Below are 21033 nucleotides of genomic sequence, written 5' to 3'. Positions count from 1 at the left end.
ATGCATTGCTTAGTGACCAAAATCCCAATCCTAGTTGCAGTCATATGTTGAGGACTATAATAATAACGATAACAATACATGAATGTTGCCCGACTCTTCAACAACTCTGGGTGCTTCCCTGAAGTCTCCAGCTTGACTTTTATTTTACTTTTTTAAAATCCGTCATTTAAAAAGAATCAGCTCTCTGATGAAAACCCCGTCAACATCCAGCTCGAGACTCCAAATAAAACTCAAGATTGAATCCGTTTCCCAAAAACGTCCAGTTTATTGAATACACTGCGTGGTTATGACAAAGTAAAAACTAATTCTGAAGCTCCCACACCAATTCACAGACTTAAAACAATAGTTTTCCCAGCCAAACCCCCACGTAATCCACATCAAGAAATCCACTTTGTTATGGGAACCATCTGCTTCAAATCCACACCTGTTCCGGTGTCCTTGACAAGGCTTCAAGCTCCCATGGTCTGTAGCTGAATTGAAGAAGTTTCGTTTCTCCGTCTACCCACTTGAGAATAAACCTCTCCACCCCCCCTTTATCTAAAGGCAAGTTGAAACACACAGGCTAAAGTTTCATGCTTGACACCCCCTTTTTCCCTCAAATGTCCAGGGGGATTCTCTTACCACTGTAGGCAAGACAACTAGGGGAGCGACCTAATACGGCTTGAATTAAACTTTCTTCTCTCTTCTTTTTTGCCTCACGCAGACTTTCCACACGCCAAGTCTGGGGGACGAAGAGTTTGAGATTCCACCCATCGCGCTGGACGCTGACCCTTCCTTGGCTGTTTCCGATGTGGTTGGGCACTTTGAGGACCTGGGTGACCCGGTGACTGCCCCCGATGCCACTTTCTCGGCCCAGTATGGGGTTCAGGCCCTTGACATACCTGTGGGCATTAGCCATGGCCTTATGGAGCAAGGGGGCGGGCTGCTGAGCGGTGGGCTAGCCATGGTAAGCCAAACATCATAAGAACAGGGCTTGGAGAGGTAGAACGGGAAGGTGGTTTTCTGTTGCTGATTCGACAGCAGTTTATTTACTTATGAAAGTGATTCAGAATGCTGGTTATCACCGTCTTTCAGCAGCATCCTAAAGCACTATGAAGCAGTATATAAGTTTCAGGGCTATTGCTGTTTCCCTCCCTCCCTTCCTTCCTTCCTTCCTTCCCTCCCTCCCTCTCTGCCATTTCGTTTCCCTCCTTTCCCTCCCAGTGGTTAGAATGCGGTATTGCAGGTAAACTGTCTACTGTCAGCAGTTCGATTCTGACCGGCTCATGGTTGACTCAGCCTTCCATCCTTCCGAGATCGGTAAAACGAGGACCCAGATTGTTGGGGGCCATAGGCTGACTCTGTAAACCGCTTGGAGAGGTCTGTAAAGCAATATGAAGCAGTATATAAGCCTTAAATGCTATTGCTAATGCTAAAAAAACCAGTTAAATTGAGAGTTTAAAGTGCGTTTTTCAGTCCTTCCTCAAGGCTAATGAAAAAATAAAATAAAATCAGCCCTTCAGTTCGGCAGCGAGGACATTCCGAACAATGAGATGATTGTGAAGGCCCATTTTGAGGTCCTATGAGATGGCCTTCGACAGGCAGGGATTTGGTCCTCATTGGATCCCAGTTAAGTAGCTGGAGGAAGAGGCTGGCAGACAGCAAGAACAATAGCGCTTAGACTTATATACCGCTTCACAATGCTTTACGGCCCCCTCTAAGTGGTTTGCGGAGTCAGCCTATTGCCTCCAACAATCTGGGTCCTCCCTTTACCGACCTCGGAAGGATGGAAGGCTGATTCAACCTTGCGCCCGGTGAGACTCGAGCTGCCAAACTGCTGGCAGCCGGCAGTCAGCAGAAGTAGCCTGCAGTACTGCGTTCTAGCCAATGCGCCACCAGGGCTCGTGTATTTATGAAAATTTATACGGCTGCCCAATTCACTCTCAGTAACTGGGCAGGCTTACAAAGATAAAAGCCCAAATTCAAAACCTTAAAAAGCAATAATGACCCCACTCTGGGATCCCCAGGCCCATTGACAGAACTGGGTCTTCGGGGTCTTGCAAAAGAGCATCGAGTGGGGTTCGACCTTACCTGCACAGGGATCATGTTCCACAGGGAGGGAGCCACCACGGAAAAGGCCCTTCTGCTTGGTCCCGCTAGAGCACGGGTCGGCAACCCACGGCTCCGGAGCCACATGCGGCTCTTTCAGCCGTCTCCTGCAGCTCCCAGTCCTCTGCCATGTGCGGTCCAAAAAAAAAAGTGGGACTAAAAAAGTTCAACCAATCAATTCAAATATGCAGGGTAGGTGTATATCTCGCCTTGGCTCCACTCTTCAGTCAAACCCTGTTCTGCACATGCGCGCATGTACGTGCATGCACACACATTTTTTGCGCCTCCCAGTTTTTCCTTTTGTGAGGGAACCGGTTCCGAGTGGCTCTTTTACTGTTTCAGGTTGCTGACCCCTGCGGCAACCTGTGGCTCTGGAGCCGCATGCGGCTCTTTCAGCCTCCCCCTGTGGCTCCCAGTTCTCCTCCGCCATTTGCAGAGACAGAGGCAGAGAGAGGCACTTGCGCTTCTCTCTCTCTCTCTCTCTCTCTCTCTCTCTCTCTCTCTCTCTCTGTGTGTGTGTGTGTGTGTGTGTGTGTCTGTAAAAAATAGGGTGGCCTCTCGCCATTCTCGGAGAAGCTGACAAGCTTATTGGGCCGGGCTCCTGCCTTTGCTGCATCTCCACAGGAAGCAGGAAGCAGCAGAAAGCAGCGGCTCTCAAGGGCAGGAGAGCCAGCCCAATAAGAATGTGTGTCAGCTTGTCCGAGAACATCAAGAAGTCAGCTTGCCAGGTGAGCAGATCGGAGAGAGGGAGAGAGAGAGGTGGGGGAGAGAGGGAGAGAAAGAGGGAGGGAGAGAGAGAGGGAGAGAGAGAGAGAGAACTCATGCACAGCAGCCTCTATTTCTTTTTAAGTAAGCTCCTCAATCAAGCTCCTCCCCTTGCCTGCATGCGCGCCGATGCGCATGCGAGTTTTGCGGCTCCCAGTGTTTTCTCTCTCTCTCTGGGAAACAGGTCCAAGTGGCTCTTTGAGTATTTAAGGTTGCCTACCCCTGTGGCCCAAGGGACGTGGTGGCTCAGTGGGTTAGGACGCTGAGCTTGTCGATCAGAAGGTTGGCAGTTTGGCGGGTCGAATCCCGAGTGCCGCGTAACAGAGTGAGCACCTGTTACTCGTCCCAGCTTCTGCCAACCTAGCAGTTCGAAAGCACGTAAAAATGCAAGTAGAAAAATAGGGACCACTACGGTGGGAAGGTAACAGCGTTCCATGTGCCTTTGGCGTCTAGTCATGCCGGCCACATGACCACGGAGACGTCCTCGGACAAGCGCTGGCTCTTTGGCTTTGAAACAGAGATGAGCACCGGCCCCTAGAGTTTTTACTCCTGTGGACCTGCTTAGGTTAGGGGACTTTTAGCATTCCCTGCCTGTCTTTCAAAGTTGTCAAGATGGAATGGGGAGACCCAAGGTCCCCCAAACCATCTCCTGGCCATCTCTGACTTATCTTTCTGGCATGCCGATGAGGACTTGGCCCTCCCGTTGTCATTGCTTAAGAAACAGCCAGATTTCTTTCCTCATGCTTTGAATCGGTCCAAGGTTTCAGATTGTTGAGCTGTTCATTCTAATATTTTAACTTTACTTTTCAATCAGCCTAGCAAGGAGTCAAAAACTTGATGACCAAAAAAAAAAAAGGAAAAAAGTGATGAAGTACAGGTAGTCCTCGACTTACAACAGTTCGCTTAGTGACTGTTTGAAGATACAATGGCCCTGAAAAAAGCCCCCCCCAAGCCACAGCCAAGCAAGACACTTGCCTGCCTGCCCACCCGGCGGCGCTCTTCCTCCTGTCAGAGGTTTTCATTGTGAGCGGGGACGGGGTGGGGTGGAGTGTTTGGGTTTTATTCCCCCCCCCTCTGTTGGGTGGTTTCAGCAGGTTTTGGTCACTTGACATGACCCTGGGACACTGTGACCGTCATAAATAGGAATCAGTTGCCAAGCATCTGAATGTAAATCACAAGGCCCTGGAAATGCTGCAACATTCCAGCTGATCGGCGCTTCTTCTGGGCTCAGAAGCGCCAGGATCAGTGCCGAGCTCCAGCTGGAGCCTGGTGCTGATCCTGGCGCTTCCACTGAGCCCTGACAGCCCTGCAGCTCCAGCTGTCTCTCACTCAGGCTTGTGCAGTGCTGCCCCCGGTTCAGCTCATTCCCCTCCCCCGCTACCACTTTTCTAGGATGGTCGCGTACCACCTGCCAGGTGCCAATGTACCACAGGTGGTACCCGTAGCCCTGGTTGAAAAGCCCTGGCCTAAATTTAACACAAGGTCACAGGAGGTAAGTGGGGCGAGATGTCACGCTGCTGATCTCACGTGTTCTCATGGGACTTTAGGCCTCTGTTCTCTGCAACAGCGAACAGAACCAAAGCCGGAGGACGCTTGTGTGTTTCGATCCGGCTGCCGGAGGCCTTTTCCAAGCCTCTGCCGACCAGATCAGAGGCCGGGGAAACACTTCCGCGTCCCTCCAGAGGCCGGATTTGGGCGTTTTCCAGGCCTCTGCCACCCGGAAATGAGGCCAGGGGATGCTTTGGCCCTCTGGCAGTCGGAGGCCTTTTCCAGGCTGCTGCTGCCCGGATCTGAGGCCAGGGGATGCTTCCGTGGCCCTCCGGTGGCTGGGTCCAACCTCCAGAGGGCTGCAGAAGCGTCCCCTGGCCTCACTTTTCCAGGTGAGTCCAATGTGGCAGGAAGGGAGGGGGCAGCATGAGGTATCTTAATGGGTCAGGAAGGCCTTGGGGGCCTGTTCCATCACTTGGCCCTCCATGGCCTTCCCTCTCCTGAGATACCTCATGTTCACTTAACGAGCCACTCCTGCTTATGGTACGAGATTCACTCCCATGAGTGAATAACACTCTTAACTCGAGGACTACCTGCCATAACACTCGTAACTTGAGGACTACCTGCCAGAGCACTCGTAACTCGAGGACTACCTGCCATAGGGAATCCTGCTGGTGTGTTTGAGGAAAATAACCCAATCAAGTTGAGTCTGCAGAGCAGAGGTGGTGAACAGCTGCAAGCCCAACTAAAACGGCGCCTAGTTGCATAGCAGGGATTGCCCCACAGTGGTCATCTTATGTTCTGAATCTTAACTTTTTACCCTTTTTCTAGGATTTGGATCACCCCATGGGAACCCAGTACAGCGCCAATCCACCTGTCACCATTGACGTGCCTATGACAGACATCAGCACTGGCCTCATGGGGCATGGGCAGCTGACCACCATCGACCAATCAGAGCTGAGCTCTCAGCTGGGACTCAGCCTGGGTGGAAGTTCGATCCTGCCCCCCACGGCCCAGTCCCCTGAGGAGCGGCTGACACCCGCCCCTTCACCCTCCAATTCTCTGCAGGAGGAGGAGCCAGAAGAAATCAGGCGGGTTAGTTTTGACGGGCTGGCTGTGGAGATGTGGAGAATTTGGGGGGGGGGGGTTCCTCAGTGCTCTTTGAGCTCGACTATTTTCTTGCAGACATTTCATTACCCAACTAGGTAACATCATCATTGCAAACCACACCTCCTCCTTGCACAAGTAATGCCCAGCCCTGTGTAGCTTTTGAAACAGCCCAGCTGCTGTCTATAGATAATTCTCATTTGTCCTAGTCATGGTTGTCCCAAAGGTGACAACTGAACTTTCTTAGTTTTTTTTTCTTTGAAAACATTGCACTTCTCGTCCAAGAAGCTTCTTCAGTTCACGTAGGTAAGTGGGACCTCAGAAAAAGTTAGAATGGAGCAGTTTGGCAAATTTTTGACATGTGGACTTCAACTCCCAACATATGCTGGCTGAGGAATTCTGGGAGTTGAGGTCCACACGTCTTAAAGTTGCCAAGGATAGAAACACTGGAATAAAGGCTGGTGCAAACGAGAATAAAATCTGTGCCACATGCCCACAGGCATGACCTCTATCTCTGCTCTGTGCAGCTCTTTCTGAATACAGAATACAGAATAACACAGTTGGAAGGTACCATGGAGGTCGTCTAGTCCAACCCCTTGCTCAGACAGGAAAGATTATATCATTTCAGACAAATGGTTGTCCAATCTCTTCTCAAAAACTTCCAGTGTCCGAGCACCCACAACTTCTGGAGGCAAGACGTTCCACTGATTAATTGTTCTCACTGTCAGGAAATTTCTCCTTAGTTCTAAGTTGCTTCTCTCCTTGATGAGTTTCCATCCGTTGCTTCTTGACCTGCCTTCAGATGCTTTGGAAAACAGGTTGACCCCCTTTTCTTTGTTGCAGCCCTTTATATATTGGAACACTGCTATCATGCCACCGCTCATCCTTCTCTTCATTAGACTAGACCACAGGTCTGCAACCCGTGGCTCCGGAGCCGCATGCGTCTCTTTCAGCCGTCTCCTGCGGCTCCCAGTCCTCTGCCATGTGCAGTCCAAAACAAACAAAAAAGTGGGACTAAAAAAGTTCAACCAATCAATTTAAATATGCAGGGTAGGTGCATATCTCGCCTTGGCTCCACTCTTCAGTCAAACCCTGTTCTGTGCATGCGCGCATGTACACCCATACGCACACATTTTTTGCGGCTCCCAGTTTTTCCTTTTGTGAGGGAACCGGTTCCGAGTGGCTCTTTCACTGTTTCAGGTTGCTGACCCCTGGACTAGACACACCCACTTCCTATAACTGTTCTTCGAATGTTTTAGCCTCCAGCCCCCTAATCATCTTTGTTCTTCTTCTCTGCACTCTTTCCAGAGTCTCAACATCTTTTTTATAACATGGTGAACAAAACTGGATAATAAAATCTATTAATGTCATCGTGTATCTGGTTCAGTGTCCCCTTGATAGATTAGAAGTTGCTAACTACCAGAGACCTTGTTGATCAAGTAAAGGCCTCAGCTTGTTGTGGGATACTTAACCAAAGTTTGAACTGTGGCCTTCTGTTGACTATAATGCTTGCATCTGCATACAATAAGGAACCAGGAAGTGTGGGAATTGAGGAACTACATTTATACCAGGATGCCTTGTGCAACAGTACATATCAAAAGGGTAGTGTGGAAAGTTGTGGTAAGAACAAGGAGCTAGCGCAATTATTTATTTATTTATTTATTTAAATTCCATTTATATCCCGCCCTTCTCCGAAGACTCAGGGCGGCTTACAAGCTTAGCAGTAGCCTTCATTCTATGTATATGCCTGCTTATTAGGGCTTTCACACACACCCCAAGCGGCATTATTACAAAGTCAGCTTAATTGCCCCCCAACAATCTGTTGTCAACAATCTGTTGTCACCCCAGAACCCCAGAAATATGGGGTTGTGGTTTTAAGGTAGAAAAGGGTGTCACTAAAAGAGGGTTGGTGTCAAGGTTCCGATAGACGAGACCAAGTAGGTCAGAACTTGGAGGCTAAAGGTTTCCTCAAAGAACATGTTTCTTGGCTACATAGTATCGGCATGGTCAAAAGTGAAACCAAGTTTGAAATTCCCTCCAAAGAGTTACACTATTACAAAGTTAAACCTCCCACCCCAAAGCTATGCAGTCAGCTGCTTTTCCCAATAGAATAACTTGGTGGGCTTTCTAACAAAATGCCCAGCCTCTACCTGGAGAAAGGAACGACCTTGGTTCCCACAGGACAATAAATTGTTTAGACTAGCAAAGAATCTCCAAACACCCCCCCCCTCCCTTTCTTGTGGCAACCTAGAACGACCAAGATGGCTGCAGTCAGGTGCGTTGTAGAGTTGACAGTTGGGGCCAATCGGCCACAAGCCGTCCCTCTTTGAGTGGTTGTACGGTTGGCCCTCCTTGCAATGGGTTATGACAGGCGTGTACTTATTGTGTGTTCTAAATTCCAATAAACCTCCGGATCCTACAGTGAGATGATTGTGTTGTTCCTTCCTTTAATGAGTTTTTCCTCTGACAATGTAGTATTCCGAGTGTGACCTTACTTGGGCATTATAAAGTGGTATTAACACTTCACATGATCTTGATTCTGACCCTCTGTTAATGCAGCCCAGGGCATTTCTGCATTTCTGACCTTGTTCATCTCTGTCCCATAGCAAGTTTCTGTCGCCAAACCAGCCCCACCTGCTTCGGTGGCGCCACCGCCTGTTGCAGCACCTGCAGTCGTGCTGGACATCGGGAAGAAGCAGAAACCACCCAAGAAGCAGAAGAAAAAGAAGGATCCCAATGAGCCCCAGAAGCCCGTTTCCGCCTACGCCCTCTTTTTTCGGGACACCCAGGCGGCCATTAAGGGGCAGAATCCCAAAGCCACCTTCGGCGAGGTCTCCAAGATTGTCGCCTCGATGTGGGACAGCTTGGGAGAGGAACAGAAGCAAGTACGTCTCAAAGGGTTTGTTGCATTGAGCGGTTGTAGGGGGTGGGACACACACACACACACACACACCCATCTCCAAACTTCAGCACCAAGGACAGCACCCCGGAGAGTCCAGCTGGAGCCCTGGAAGAAAGAGTCAGTCTGCCTTGGCCAGTTTTCACCTCCCAAACATTTTGCACGAAAGTTGTGCTAGAACAATCAAGTTGGATCAATTAAGTTGGTACCTGGTGGGGATCAAGTTGAGGAAGCTGGCCTTTCAAGAACAGCAGAAGCTTGAGCAATGTTTTCCAATCTTAGCCATTTTAAGATGTGCGCAACTCCCAGGATACCCCAGCCAGCAGAATTCTGGGAATTGAAATTCACACCTCCTAAAATTTTATTTATTTATTTATTTTTATTTTAATCCCATTTATATCCCGCCCTTCTCCGAAGACTCAGGGCGGCTTACAATTTAAGCACAAACCAATGTGCTTAGCAATAGCCTTCATTCTATGTATATGCCTGCTTATTAGGGCTTTCACACACACCCCAAGCGGCATTATTACAAAGTCAGCTTAATTGCCCCCAACAATCTGGGTCCTCATTTTACCTACCTCGGAAGGATGGAAGGCTGAGTCAACCTTGAGCCTGGTGGGACTCGAACCTGCACTAATTGCAGGCAGCTGGTGTTACTTAAGGAGGCATTAGCCCACTGCTCCACCAAGGCTCTTCTAATGGCAAGAGGTTGGGTAAGATCGCATGGTGGGATTCTTTGTAAAGATGTGCGCATGTGAAATAATCTCTTGGGAGATGAACATGCAAAGTCTTCCTCCTAAAGTCTGATCTGAGTTCCATGTGATGCATTGAGCATAATTGATACTAAAGTAGTGGATTTTCCTTAGCTCTCGGCTCGTTTTGAGCGGGAGAGTCACAGACCTTGGCAACTTGTAAGACGTGGACTTCAACTCCCAGCATATGCTGGCTGCGGAATTCCGGATTTGAAGTCCACACGTCTTAAAAGTTGCCACGGATAGAAACACTGGGATAGAGGCTGGTGCAAGCAAATGGAAACTTCCAGAGGCTGGAGCTTGTGTTCTGCTCTTGATTGATGGATGTCACTTCCCCACACACAACACAGTAGAGGCAGCCACCTGGTTAACCCTGGTAACGGTCGACTCTGTGGGACTAAAAAGTTCAATCAATCCCAACTTTGCACGATCTTTTTTTTCCCACGAGAAGTTGAAATGATTGAACTTTTTTTTTTGCACACGGTGGTGGAGGCCTAAAGCGAAAAGGTTTTATAAAACCCAGGTTGAAGGCCCAGGAGTGGGGTGACACCAAGAGCCTTGGTGGAGCAGTGGGCTAATGCCTCCTTAAGTAACACCAGCTGCCTGCAATTAGTGCAGGTTCGCATCCCACCAGGCTCAAGGTTGACTCAGCCTTCCATCCTTCCGAGGTAGGTAAAATGAGGACCCAGATTGTTGGGGGCAATAAGCTGACTTTGTAATAATGCCGCTTGGGGGTGGGGCGAAAGCCCTAATAAGCAGGCATATACATAGAATGAAGGCTATTGCTAAGCACATTGATTTGTGCTTTAACTTGTAAGCCGCCCTGAGTGTTCGAAGAAGGGCGGGATATAAATGGGATTTAAATAAATAAATAAATAAATGCCCACAGAGAGGGCTCTGCGTGCCACCTGTGGCACGTGTGCCATAGGTTTGCCAGAACAGATATAGGTAATCCTTGACTTAACATTCATTAGTTTCGTGGCCTTTCAAAGTTGCAATGGCACTGGGGAAAAATAAGTGACTAACAACTGTTTTTCACATTTACAGCTGTCGCGGTCACCTGACAACCGGTTCATATTTATGATGGGTTGCAGTGTGCCGAATCACAGGATCCCCTTTTGCAACCTTCTAACCGAGAGAAGTCAGTGGGGAAGCCAGTTTGACTTAACAAGCGTATTTATTACTAGCTTAACAGCTGCAATGATTCACTTAAAACAACTGTAGCAAGAAAAAAATCGTAAAAATGGGGCAGAACCCAAATGTCTCACTTAGCAACCGAACTTTTGGGCTCAGTTGTGATTGTAAATCAAGGACTACCGATACTATGAGGCTGTGCCTCTCAACCTCGTCAACTTCAACTTCCAGTATTCATATGCTGGCTGGGGAATTCTGGGAGTTGAAGTCTACCCATCTTAAAAGCTGCTGAGCTTGAGAAATAACTGCATTAGAGTGAGTCAGCCAACAGAGACAAATTGCAAGGAATGCTGGGAAATGCAGTGCAACCCTCTTCCAAGCCTGAAGGGAAGGGCCCAGAGAAGTCTCGTTCCCGCACCGGCTTCCTTCGCTCCCTAAATGCCAAACCTCATTTCTAAGTGGTCCAAACCAAGCCCTTGTCTACATCAGTGACTGCAGGCAAGGGAATACTGTATTTTCTGGCGTATAAGACGACTTTTTAACCCATGAAAATCTTCTCAAAAGTCAGGGGTCATCTTATATGCCGGGTGCTGAAACTTTAGGGACATGGCTGGCTGGAAAACCTGGAGCAAATCACCCATTTGGTCTGCGCAGGGAAAGCGGGACCAATTGGAGAAGAAGCTGCAGTCTGATTTTTTTACAGGCTGGGGTCTGGGCGTCTTTCCTTCTAAAGTTGAAGAGCAGCTGCAGTCTATCCCAACTTGAAAGGCAGGTGGGGAATGCAGCAGCCAGAGCAGCTGCTTAGCTCTAAGGACACATTTGACTCAGGAACTGGGCGGGCTGGCTGGAAAACCTGGAGCGGATCTCCCATTTGGTCTGCGCAGGGAAAGCTTTCGAGTGAATTAGGAAAATTTTAATCCACTTGCACTGTTTTATGTTTACATGTTTGATGACAAACAGCCTTATGTTTATAAGTGACAGTTTTCCTACTAAGTACCTGCATGTCATAAGCATTTGAATTAAAATTACCATATTAAAATCAAATCTGATGTTTTTTAATTTTTATTTGGTTTGCGTTGGAAGAGGGCTAGTCTTATACGGCGAGTATAGCCCAAATCCTATAATTTAACAGGAAATGTAGCGGGTCGTCTTATACGCCCAGTCGTCTTATACGCTGAAAAATATGGTAACTGGTTTTTTTAAAAAAAAATTAATAAATCCTTCTTTCTGCTAAGTAAACGCCTGAAACCGGAGACTCAGCCTGCTTTGTAATCCCCATCTCTCCTTTCGTAGGTCTACAAGCGGAAAACGGAAGCCGCCAAGAAAGAATATTTGAAAGCGCTAGCTGCCTACCGGGACAACCAAGAGTGCCAAGTAAGGGGACATGACTTCCTCCTCCTTCCCCATCCTTGCTCCACTGACACCTGCCCCTGATGCTACTCACCTTCCAGGAAGAGGGGGGAAAAACCGCCTTGGGCCAGAGATGTCGTTTGCCCTGAACTGCCTTTGCTGATAAGTGGTGCCTCTCTAGTATTTCAGCAGGAAACGGTCTCATGCTCTTCCTGATGCTAGTTAACAAGCAGAAGCTGGAAGCTTGTAATTGGTAACAGTGCAGAGAGGCTTTTGGTCACTTAAGTGACCTTTTTCTGAGCGGGGATGGTTAGAGGAAGTTTGTGGCTTTGGTCCTAGTGTGGAAAAGTGTGCCAAAGCATCCCGTTCCTTGTGGTGGACCACAGATGCAAGGAAGATGCAAACAATGCCTCTCATTTCATAACCTCTGTCCTTTAATTTAAAAAAAAACAACAGCCTGGCTTGAAGGAGAACTTATATATTAGATTTTTATCCTGCCTTTGTTACTTTTATAAGTAATTCAAGGCAGAGAGAATACATATACTCCTCCTCCTTTCCCCCCCACAACCCACCACCCTATGAGGTAAGTTGGACTGAGAGAGAGGGACTGGCCAAAGTCACCCAGCTGGCTTGCACACCTAAGGCGAGACTAGAACTTACAATCTCCTGGTGATTGGCCCAAGGTCACCTAACTGGCTTTCATGCCCAAGGTAGGACTAGAACTCACAATCTCCTGGTGGTCCAAGGACTCCCAACCAGCTTTCATGCCTAAGGCGGGACTAGAGCTCACAGTCCCCTGGGGATTGGCCCAAGGTCACCCAGCCAACTTTCAAGCCTAAAAGCAGGACTAGAACTCCGCGTCTCCTGGTTTCTAGGCCAGCAGCTTCACCGCTACACTGTCTCGGCTTACCGACTGCTGAGGATTGCTGTTGCAAAGGTGAAAGGGGTTATCGAAAGGTTTGGCTGTCGGTCCCTCTTCTCTAATATTCTTCTTCCCTCTTGACATTTGTTCCTCTTTCTGTTTGATGCCGATGGAAAGAGAAAAATAAGTAGTTTGGCGTAAGCCAAATAGCTTCAGTGAGGCTTCCCTGTTTTATTTATTTATTTATTTTATTTTATTTTATTACATTTATATACCACCCTTTCCCTGAGGACTCAGGGCGGTTTACAGGGAGTTAAAAATCAGATCCATACAAAAGTTAAAACCCAATTTAAAAAATATTAAATCAACCCTGTACTATTAAAAACCCCAATTAAAATGAATGTCTCCTCAGCCTGGGCCCGAGAGCTCAAAGAGCCAGGTCTTCAGGCCCCGGCGGAATGATCGGAGGTCGGGAGCAGTCCTCAGCTCCACCGGCAGCTGGTTCCAGAGGGCAGGCGCTCCCACTGAGAAGGCCCTATCCCTGGGTGTCGTCCGCCGGCAATCTCTTACCGGCGGGACCCTGAGCAGACCCTCCCTGTGGGAGCGCACTGGGCGAAGGGCGTTTGATGCCGGCAGCAGGTGTTCCCTCAAATACCCCGGACCCAGGCCATGTAGGGCTTTATAGGTGATAACCAGCACCTTGAATTTCACCCGGAGGGCAACCGGAAGCCAATGCAGCTCGCGGAGTAGAGGTGTTACATGGGAGTATCGGGAGACCCCCATTACAACTCGCACGGCCGCATTCTGCACCAGTTGAAGCCTCCGAGTGGTCTTCAAGGGCAGCCCCATGTAGAGAGCGTTACAGTAGTCCAAACGGGAGGTCACAAGCGCATGAGTAACTGTGCGTAGGGCGTCTCGGTCCAGATAGGGACGCAACTGGCGCACCAGGCGAACCTGGGCAAAAGCCCCCCTGGTCACGGCTCCTATTGTGCCTAATACTTGAGAATTTAAAGTACAAATAGCTCACTCAAGGGTGGATAATGCAAACCTATGTACCAGAGAATAGGAAGCCAACCCCTGGCTGTTATTTGAGGTTTGCTGGCTAAAACGTGTCAAGCTTTTTTTGCACTTGAGTCAGAAGCATCGAGGTGCTTCCAGGTTGAAAGGATTAGCTGGCGACATCACCGTTGCCCTGGGGATGCCTGTGGGGGCTCCTTTCGTGTCCCTGTCAAGGAGCTGGAGCGAATGACGAGAGCTGAACCCTGTTCCACAGCAGTCCTCGAATGCAGGCTTGCTAACCTCCTGTCCAGCATTCCAACCGCTCAAGCCGCCGTGCTCCTTTTCATGCAAAGCTAAAAATGCTAGATTGCTACAGAGAGAGGTTTGAGTGGGCTCTGTCACTAGGGGCTCATACTGTCCTGTTTCATGTAAACAAAGCTACTGAGAGCCAGTTAGGTCTAATGGTTAAGCATCAGACTAGAAACCAAGAGAACACGAGTTTTTAATCCTGTCATAGGCATGAAAGCCATCTGGGTTGCTTTGGCCAATCACCAGGAGACTGGAAATTCTAGTCCCATCTTAGCCACAAAAGTCAGCAGGGTGGCTTGTGCCAATTGCCAGGAGACTGGAAATTCTAGTCCCATCTAAGCCATGAAAGTCAGCTGGGTGGCTTTTGCCAATCACCAGGAGACTGGAAGTTTTAGTTCCATCTTAGCCACAAAAGCCAAGTGGAAGACTTTGAGCCAATCTCTAGGAGACTGGAAATTCTAGTCCCATCTAAGCCACGGAAGCCAGCTGGGTGACTTTGGGCCAATCCCCAGGAGACTGGGAGTTTAACCACGAAAGCCAGCCAGTCCCTCTCTCTCAGCCTAACCCACCTCACAGGGTTGTTGTGGGAAAAATAGGAGGTGGAAAGAGTACCATGTATGTTCACTGCCTTGAGTTACTTGGAAAGTAATAAAAACAGGATTTTTTAAAAAAAATTCTAATTATACAAATTGTGTCATTCTGGTCTTGTCAGCACTTAGAACTTTATATTTTGTACCCCTCGGTCAACTGGGTCAAACACATTGCATGGTTTCCACTGGTCAAATTATTTCAGGTTCACAATTTGCTTCCTTCAACTTTGGTGCCTGCATCTCTTGAGATCTTAGGAGGAAGAGGAGGAGATAGGGAAGGGAAGTGTAGCCCCACACGTCTGCTCTGTTCTTGAACTGTATCGCCGATTTTGTCTTCCCCAGACCACGGTTGAGACGGTGGAGCTGGACCCGATCGCCTCTCCTTCGGAGCAGCCGGCCCCAGTTGTGGAATCGGCTTCTCCCCCGGCCCCGGTGCTTCCCAATCCTCCGGCCCTGGAGAGCCCACCTCCTCCTCCTCCTCCTGCGGTTGTCCCCGCCCAGCCCACGGTGGTGGTGACCTCCAGCGCCGGCCCCCAGTCGGCCGGCCAAACCAGCATCACCAAGATCATCATTCCCAAACAGATGCTGCCCTCCTCGCTGGCTGTCACGTCGCAAGGCGGGGTGGTGACGGTCATCCCCGCCACGATGGTGACCTCGCGGGGGATCCAGCTGGGGCAGCTGCAAGCCGGGACAGGAACCACCCAGATTGTCACCCGTTCGGTTTTAGCTGCGGCCGCTGCGGCCGCCTCGTCCATGCACCTGCCGCGGCTGCAGCCTCCCCCTCTTCAGCAGATGCCTCAGCAGCCCCCCGCCCAGCCGGTCACCATTCTCCAGCAGCCCCCTCCACTTCAGGCCATGCAGCAGCCGCCTCTGCAGCAGAAGGTGCGCCTCAACCTCCAGCAGCCCCCACCCCCTCTGCAGATCAAAATCCTGCCCCCGCCGGCTCTTCAGATCCAGCCCATTGCCCTGCGGACGGAAGACAGCAGCCCCGAGAGGCCCAGCACTGAGATCCAAGCGTCTCCGGAGCCCATCGATGTCGTGCCCGAGGTGAGGAGCCTTGTGGGAGAAGGAAAGAGAGCCATTGGACTGAATAGCAGAACAACAGCACAATGGAGGTGGAAGGGGGTGTGTGTCTTCTAATCCGACCCCCTGTTCAAGCAGGAAACCCTACATAATTTCAGGCCAATGGTTTCCAATCCCTTCTTAAAAACTTCCAGTGTTGGAGCATCCACAATTTCTGGGAGGCAGGTCGTTCCACTGTTTAATTGTGCTAAGTCTCGGGAAGTTTCTCCTTAGTTCTAGGTTGGCTTTCTCCTTGGTTATTTTCCATCCTTTGCTTCTTGTCCTGCCTTCAGGCGCTTTGGAGAATAGCTTGACTCCATATTCTTTGTGACAGACCCTCAGGTCACCCCTTCTTTTCATTAGACTAGCCAGAGGTAGGCAACCTTGGCTCTTTTATGACTGGTGGACTTCAACTCCCAGAATTCCTGAGCCAGCCATGCTGAGGAGAAATGGAGAGGTTGCCATGCTGACTCAGGAATTCTGGGAGTTGAAGTTCATGAGTCATAAAGCAGCCTAGGCCTAGCCCAGGGGTAGGCAACCTTGGCTCTTTTATGACTGGTGGACTTCAATTCCCAGAATTCCTGAGCCAGCCATGCTGAGGAGAAATGGAGAGGTTGCCATGCTTGCTCAGGAATTCTGGGAGTTGAAGTCCACCAGTCATAAAGCAGCCTAGGCCTAGCCCAGGGGTAGGCAACCTTGGCTCTTTTATGACTGGCGGACTTCAACTCCCAGAATTCTTGAGCCAGCCATGCCGAGGAGAAATGGAGAGGTTGCCATGCTGGCTCAGGAATTCTGGGAGTTGAAGTCCACCAGTCATAAAAGAGCCAAGGTTGCCTACCCCTGGGCTAGACAAACCCAAATCCTGCAACCGTTCTTCTTATGTTTTAACCTCTAGCCTCCTGGATCTTTTCTTTTAACTAAGGGACTTTTTTAGGCATAACCCAATATTGTTTGCTTCTCCTGTCAATGACTGCGTTGTGTGTATGTGTGAGAGAGAGTTGTGCCCACCAAATATCTGAATCGTTCAGCAGATAGAAAGCTTGGGAAGAATACTACTTGAGGCTAGGAAAGAAGCTTCCCGTTTTGTTTCTATTCAGTTGAAAGCAAACCTGGCCCACAACCAGTAATGGTAATGGAATTTAATTGGGCTACAATTTAATCTCTACACTTTGTTTTTTATTGAATTTATAGACTGCCAGCCTCGCTCTGAAAGCTGACACTGGTGGGCTTATAATTAAGAAATCTTAAATGTAAAAATATAAACATTGGGGTAGGCAACCTTGGCTCTTTTATGACTCGTGGACTTCAACTCCCAGAATTCCTGAGCCACCTGGCTCAGGAATTCTGGGAATTGAAGTCCACGAGTCTTAAAAGAGCCAAGGTTGCCTACCCTTGGTCTAGTGCAGGGGTCTTCAAACTTGGCCCTTTTATGACTTGTGGACTTCAACTCCCAGAATTCCTCAGCCAGTGTGCCTGGCTGAGGAATTCTGGGACTTGAAGTCCACAAGTCATGAAAGAGCCAAGTTTGAAGATCCCTGGTCTAGTGGATAAGATTGAAGTCCACGAGTCATAAAAGAGCCAAGGTTGCCTACCCTTGGTCTAGTGGATAAGATGCTAGTCTAGAAACCAGGAGACGGTGAGATCTAGTCCCATCTTAGAGACATGAAATCCGACTGGGTGACTTTGGGCCAATCACCAGGAGACTGGAAGTTCTAGTCCCACCTGAGGCATGAAAATCAGCTGAGTGACCTTTGGCTAGTCATTCTCTCTCAGTCCCACCCACCTCCACAGGATTGTTGTTTTGATGAAAATAGCAGGAGGGAGGAATGTTTTGTATGTTCACCGCCTTGTGTTACTTACAAAGTAACCAAGGTGGGGTAAAAAAAACTTAGCAGATAAATAAAGAGTAACAATTAAATCAGTGGAACAGCTTGCCTCCAGAGGTTGTGGCTGCTCCAACACTGGAGGTTTTTAAGAAGGGATTGGATGGCCATTTGTCTGAAATGGTATAGGCCCTATACCATTATACTATAGGGTCTCCTGCTTGAGCAGGGGGTTGGACTAGACGACCTCCAACTCTGTTATTCTGCCAATCGAAAAGGCAATTTAATTGGATTGCGCTGGGGAAAAGCAGATCTTAGTCCGCTTTCCTCCCCCGTTTTGCAAGACTGTAGAGTCTCTCGTTCCTGTTCCCCACCTGTCCCCCACTCTAGCAGTCTTGGCTAAATCTCGGAAACTTTTCCTCCTCTTCCAGGTCGAGTCTCCAACGCAAATGCACGTCGAGCTAGTCTCTGAATCACCCGTGGCCATGTCGCCCCGCCCTCGCTGCGTCCGTGTGGGATGTGACAACCCTCCCGTGGCCAACAGTGACTGGGACAACGAATATTGTAGCAACGAGTGCGTGGTTAAACACTGCAGGTGGGTGACTTTGAGCTTCTGCTGGGGTTCTCCTCAGAGGTACTATGGAAGGGAATTTCCCTGATTTAGCCATGGTGGCACGGCGATTAGAATATAGTATTGCAGGCTAACTCTGCCCACTGCCAGGAGTTTGATCCCAACCGGATCAAGGCAAGACAAGAAACCATGGATGGAAATTAATCAAGGAGAGAAGCAATCTGGAACGAAGGAGAAACTTCCTAACAGCAAGGACAATTAACCATTGGAACAGCTTGCTACTAGAAGTTGTAGGTGTTTCATCACTGGAGGCTTTTAAGAAGAGACTAGACCAGGGGTAGGCAATCTTGGCTCTTTTTTATGACTCGTGGGCTTCAACTCCCAGAATTCCTGAGCCAGCCATGCTGAGGGGAAAGGGAGAGGTTTCCATGCTGAGCCATGCTGGCTCAGGAATTCTGGGAGTTGAAGCCCACGAGTCATAAAAGAGCCAAGGTTCCCCACCCCTGGACTAGACAGTCAATTGTCTGAGATGGTATAGGGTAGGGGTAGGCAACCTCAGCTCTTTTATGACTCATGGACTTCCAGAATTCCTGAGCCAGCTATGCTGGCTATGCTGGTTCAGGAATTCTGGGCGTTGAAGCCCACGAGTCATAAAAGAGCCAAGGTTGCCTACCCCTGGTCTAGTCTCTTCTTAAAAGCCTCCATAGCTATGCTGGCTATGCTGGTTCAGGAATTCTGGGAGTTGAAGTCCACGAGTCATAAAAGAGCCAAGGTTGCCTACTCCTGGTATAGGGTCTCCTCCTTGTTGGACTAGAAGACCTCCAAGGTCCCTCCCAGCTCTATTCTGATTGAAAACGTTGAACTCAACCTTCCATCCTTCCAAGGTCAATAAAATGAGGACTCAGATTGTTGGGGGCCATATGCTGACTCTGTAAATCGCTTAAAAGGGGCTGTAAAGCACTGTGAAGCAGTATATAAGTCTAAGTGATATTGCTGTCGCTCTTTATATCCCACTGTAGGAAGGTAAGGCTGAAACAGTGGGAGACAATTGGTACCCAAGCATCAGAATAACTAGGAACATCCCGTTACAAAACCTTCCTAAGTATCACTTCTGAGGCTTTGTCTTTTGTCCTCACAGGTAGCCCTCAACTTACAGCCATTTGTTTAGTGACCGCTCAAAGTCACAACGGCACTGGGAAAAGTGACTTAGGACCATTTTTCACTTTTTTTTCAACCCTCGCGGCGTCACCGTGCTCATGTGATCAAAATTTGGCTGCTTGGCAACTGACTCATACTCATGACAGTTGCAACATCCTGGGATTGTGGAATCGGCTTTTGTGACCTGACCAAAAACCGTGCGACTAACCTAACTGCCAAAGGTTGCTAAAGAAATGGTCGTTAAGTCGAGGACTACCTGTACAATCGATATGTCTGCTCCCGATAGCAGATTTAGGTTCATAAGGGTGAAGAGAAGTGGATCCAAGATGGAGCTGCTGATAAATAAAATCCATTTAAATTGTTCAGAGAAAGGATTGAGGGACAAATACTCCCACCTCACCCTCTTCTCCTGGTCAAGTGGTTATGGGGCATAGTTCCCAGGTGAAATGTACAGGTTAGTCCTCAACTTAGAACACTTCATTTAGTGACCGCTCAAAGTTACAACGGCATTGGACCTATGACCGTTTTTCACCTTTAACGCCCATTGTCGCATCCCTGAGGTCATGTGAGCCAAATTCAGACGCCTGGCAACTGGTTCATATTTATGACGGTTGCGGTGTCCCGGGGTCATGTGACCTCCTTTTGCGACCTTCTGACAAGCAAAGTCAAGGGGGGAATCAGATTCACTTGTAACAACTGTGCCACTAACAACTGCAGTGGTTCATTTCACAATTGGGGCAAGAAATGTCCTAAGATGGGGCAAAACTCACTCATTATATGTCTCATTTAGCAACAGAATCTTTGGGCTCAATTGTGGTCGTAAGTTGAGGACCACCTATATTGCTCATTGAAAAACAAACAAACCAGAAAACAGGAAGCTCTGTTTGAATCACTTGTCTTCCAACTGGGCCACTTGCAGGTTTGTAAAACTTCAATTCCCAGAATCCCCCAGCCAAAATGGCCACCACCAAGAATTCTGGAAGGCCGCCCATCTCGACATAAAATATGGCTTTAGCTTCTCTCCTCCCCGACTATTTGCTGGGATTTTCTGGGAGAGGTTTTTTGTTTTTCCCCCAACTTAAGCTACTTTAAGATTTGTGGGCTTCAATTTCCAGAATTCCTCAGCCAGCATGGATACACTGGGGAGTTCTGGGAATTGATGTCTTAAATGTTGCTGAGGATGAGGAACACTTTGAGCATTGGGATTGGCAAGGTGTAAATATATGGAATTCAAATGAATCCTCTTATTTTTCCCTTAGTTTTGGAAATGCATTTCTGTGACAGATGCTTTAATCTCGTTTCAGGTTGGTTTTCTGTTTCTGACATATCTCCCTTTTCTCTCTCTTTCTCTTTCTCTCTCTCTCTCACCCAGGGATGTGTTCCTAGCTTGGCTGGCTTCCCGCAATTCCAACAACAATGTGGTCTTTGTGAAATAACCCTTCTCCTCCCCCAGTCCATAACAACAGTGCTGGGGAAGGAAACGACAGTTTTTTGTGTTCCCGAGCACATTTCGCCCAAAGGACGACAACCAAATCAAGAAGAAGAAAAATCTCGCCGTGCAACTGTGGGGGGTGGGAACCAGGTTCTGGACATCTTCTCAGCTAAAGAGCCACCAGCAAGAGAAAATACCCATCCCTTTTGCGGGAAGGTTGAGGAAACTGTGGAGTGGCATTGCCTCTCCCCTCACTCTCATTTTTTTTCTATACAAAATCTCTTTAATGATGTTTCTCTTGATGGAGCAATTAAAGCTGAAAGAGGAATATCAGCTGAAATCTGCCACGTGCTTCCTGTGGGGAGGATCAGAGAAAAATAAAATCAAATCACAGGATGGATTGAGTGAGCAGAATTCCTCTGCTGGGGATGCTAAGGATGTTTCCACAGCGGGTGGTGGGTGATGGGTCCAGTGGGAGGGTCTGTGCCAGTGGCAAAGATGGACTTGGTTGTGCATTGGCGAGTGAGCTTGTCCTGTTTGTTCAGCCTGCAACTCTGGTGCAAATACCCTGTTTTCCCCAAAGTAAGACCAGATTTTATATTAATTTTTGCTCCAAATGACGCATTAGAGCTTATTTTCCGGCT

At 48.6% G+C, this 21033-nt stretch overlaps 1 protein-coding gene and 1 long non-coding RNA gene across 3 annotated transcripts in view; one reads left to right on the top strand and one right to left on the bottom strand.

Annotated features, from left to right (window-relative positions):
• TOX4 (TOX high mobility group box family member 4) overlaps positions 1–20804 on the top strand; it is a 33780-nt gene extending 12976 nt beyond the window's left edge. For both annotated transcript variants that reach the window (XM_083377679.1, XM_083377680.1), the window contains exons 3-9: positions 704–946; positions 5173–5436; positions 8055–8333; positions 11527–11607; positions 14686–15390; positions 17660–17823; positions 20330–20804. In XM_083377679.1, the coding sequence (XP_083233805.1) occupies positions 704–946; positions 5173–5436; positions 8055–8333; positions 11527–11607; positions 14686–15390; positions 17660–17823; positions 20330–20393 (1800 nt within the window). In that variant the 3' untranslated portion in view covers positions 20394–20804. The remainder of the gene's footprint in view (positions 1–703; positions 947–5172; positions 5437–8054; positions 8334–11526; positions 11608–14685; positions 15391–17659; positions 17824–20329) is intronic.
• LOC310649439 lies at positions 11997–14721 on the bottom strand. The gene is made up of 2 exons (XR_014494226.1): positions 13424–14721; positions 11997–12666 (listed from the first exon to the last, which is right to left on the bottom strand). It is a non-coding gene; the product is annotated as an uncharacterized lncRNA (long non-coding RNA).
• Positions 20805–21033: the final 229 nt, after the last annotated feature.

The sequence above is a fragment of the Vipera ursinii genome, assembly GCF_947247035.1.
Source record: "Vipera ursinii genome assembly, chromosome: Z".
NCBI classification, from domain to species: domain Eukaryota; kingdom Metazoa; phylum Chordata; class Lepidosauria; order Squamata; family Viperidae; genus Vipera; species Vipera ursinii.
The sequence above is the reverse complement of the archived record's forward strand: the minus strand, read 5'-3'. Positions and strand labels throughout refer to the sequence as shown.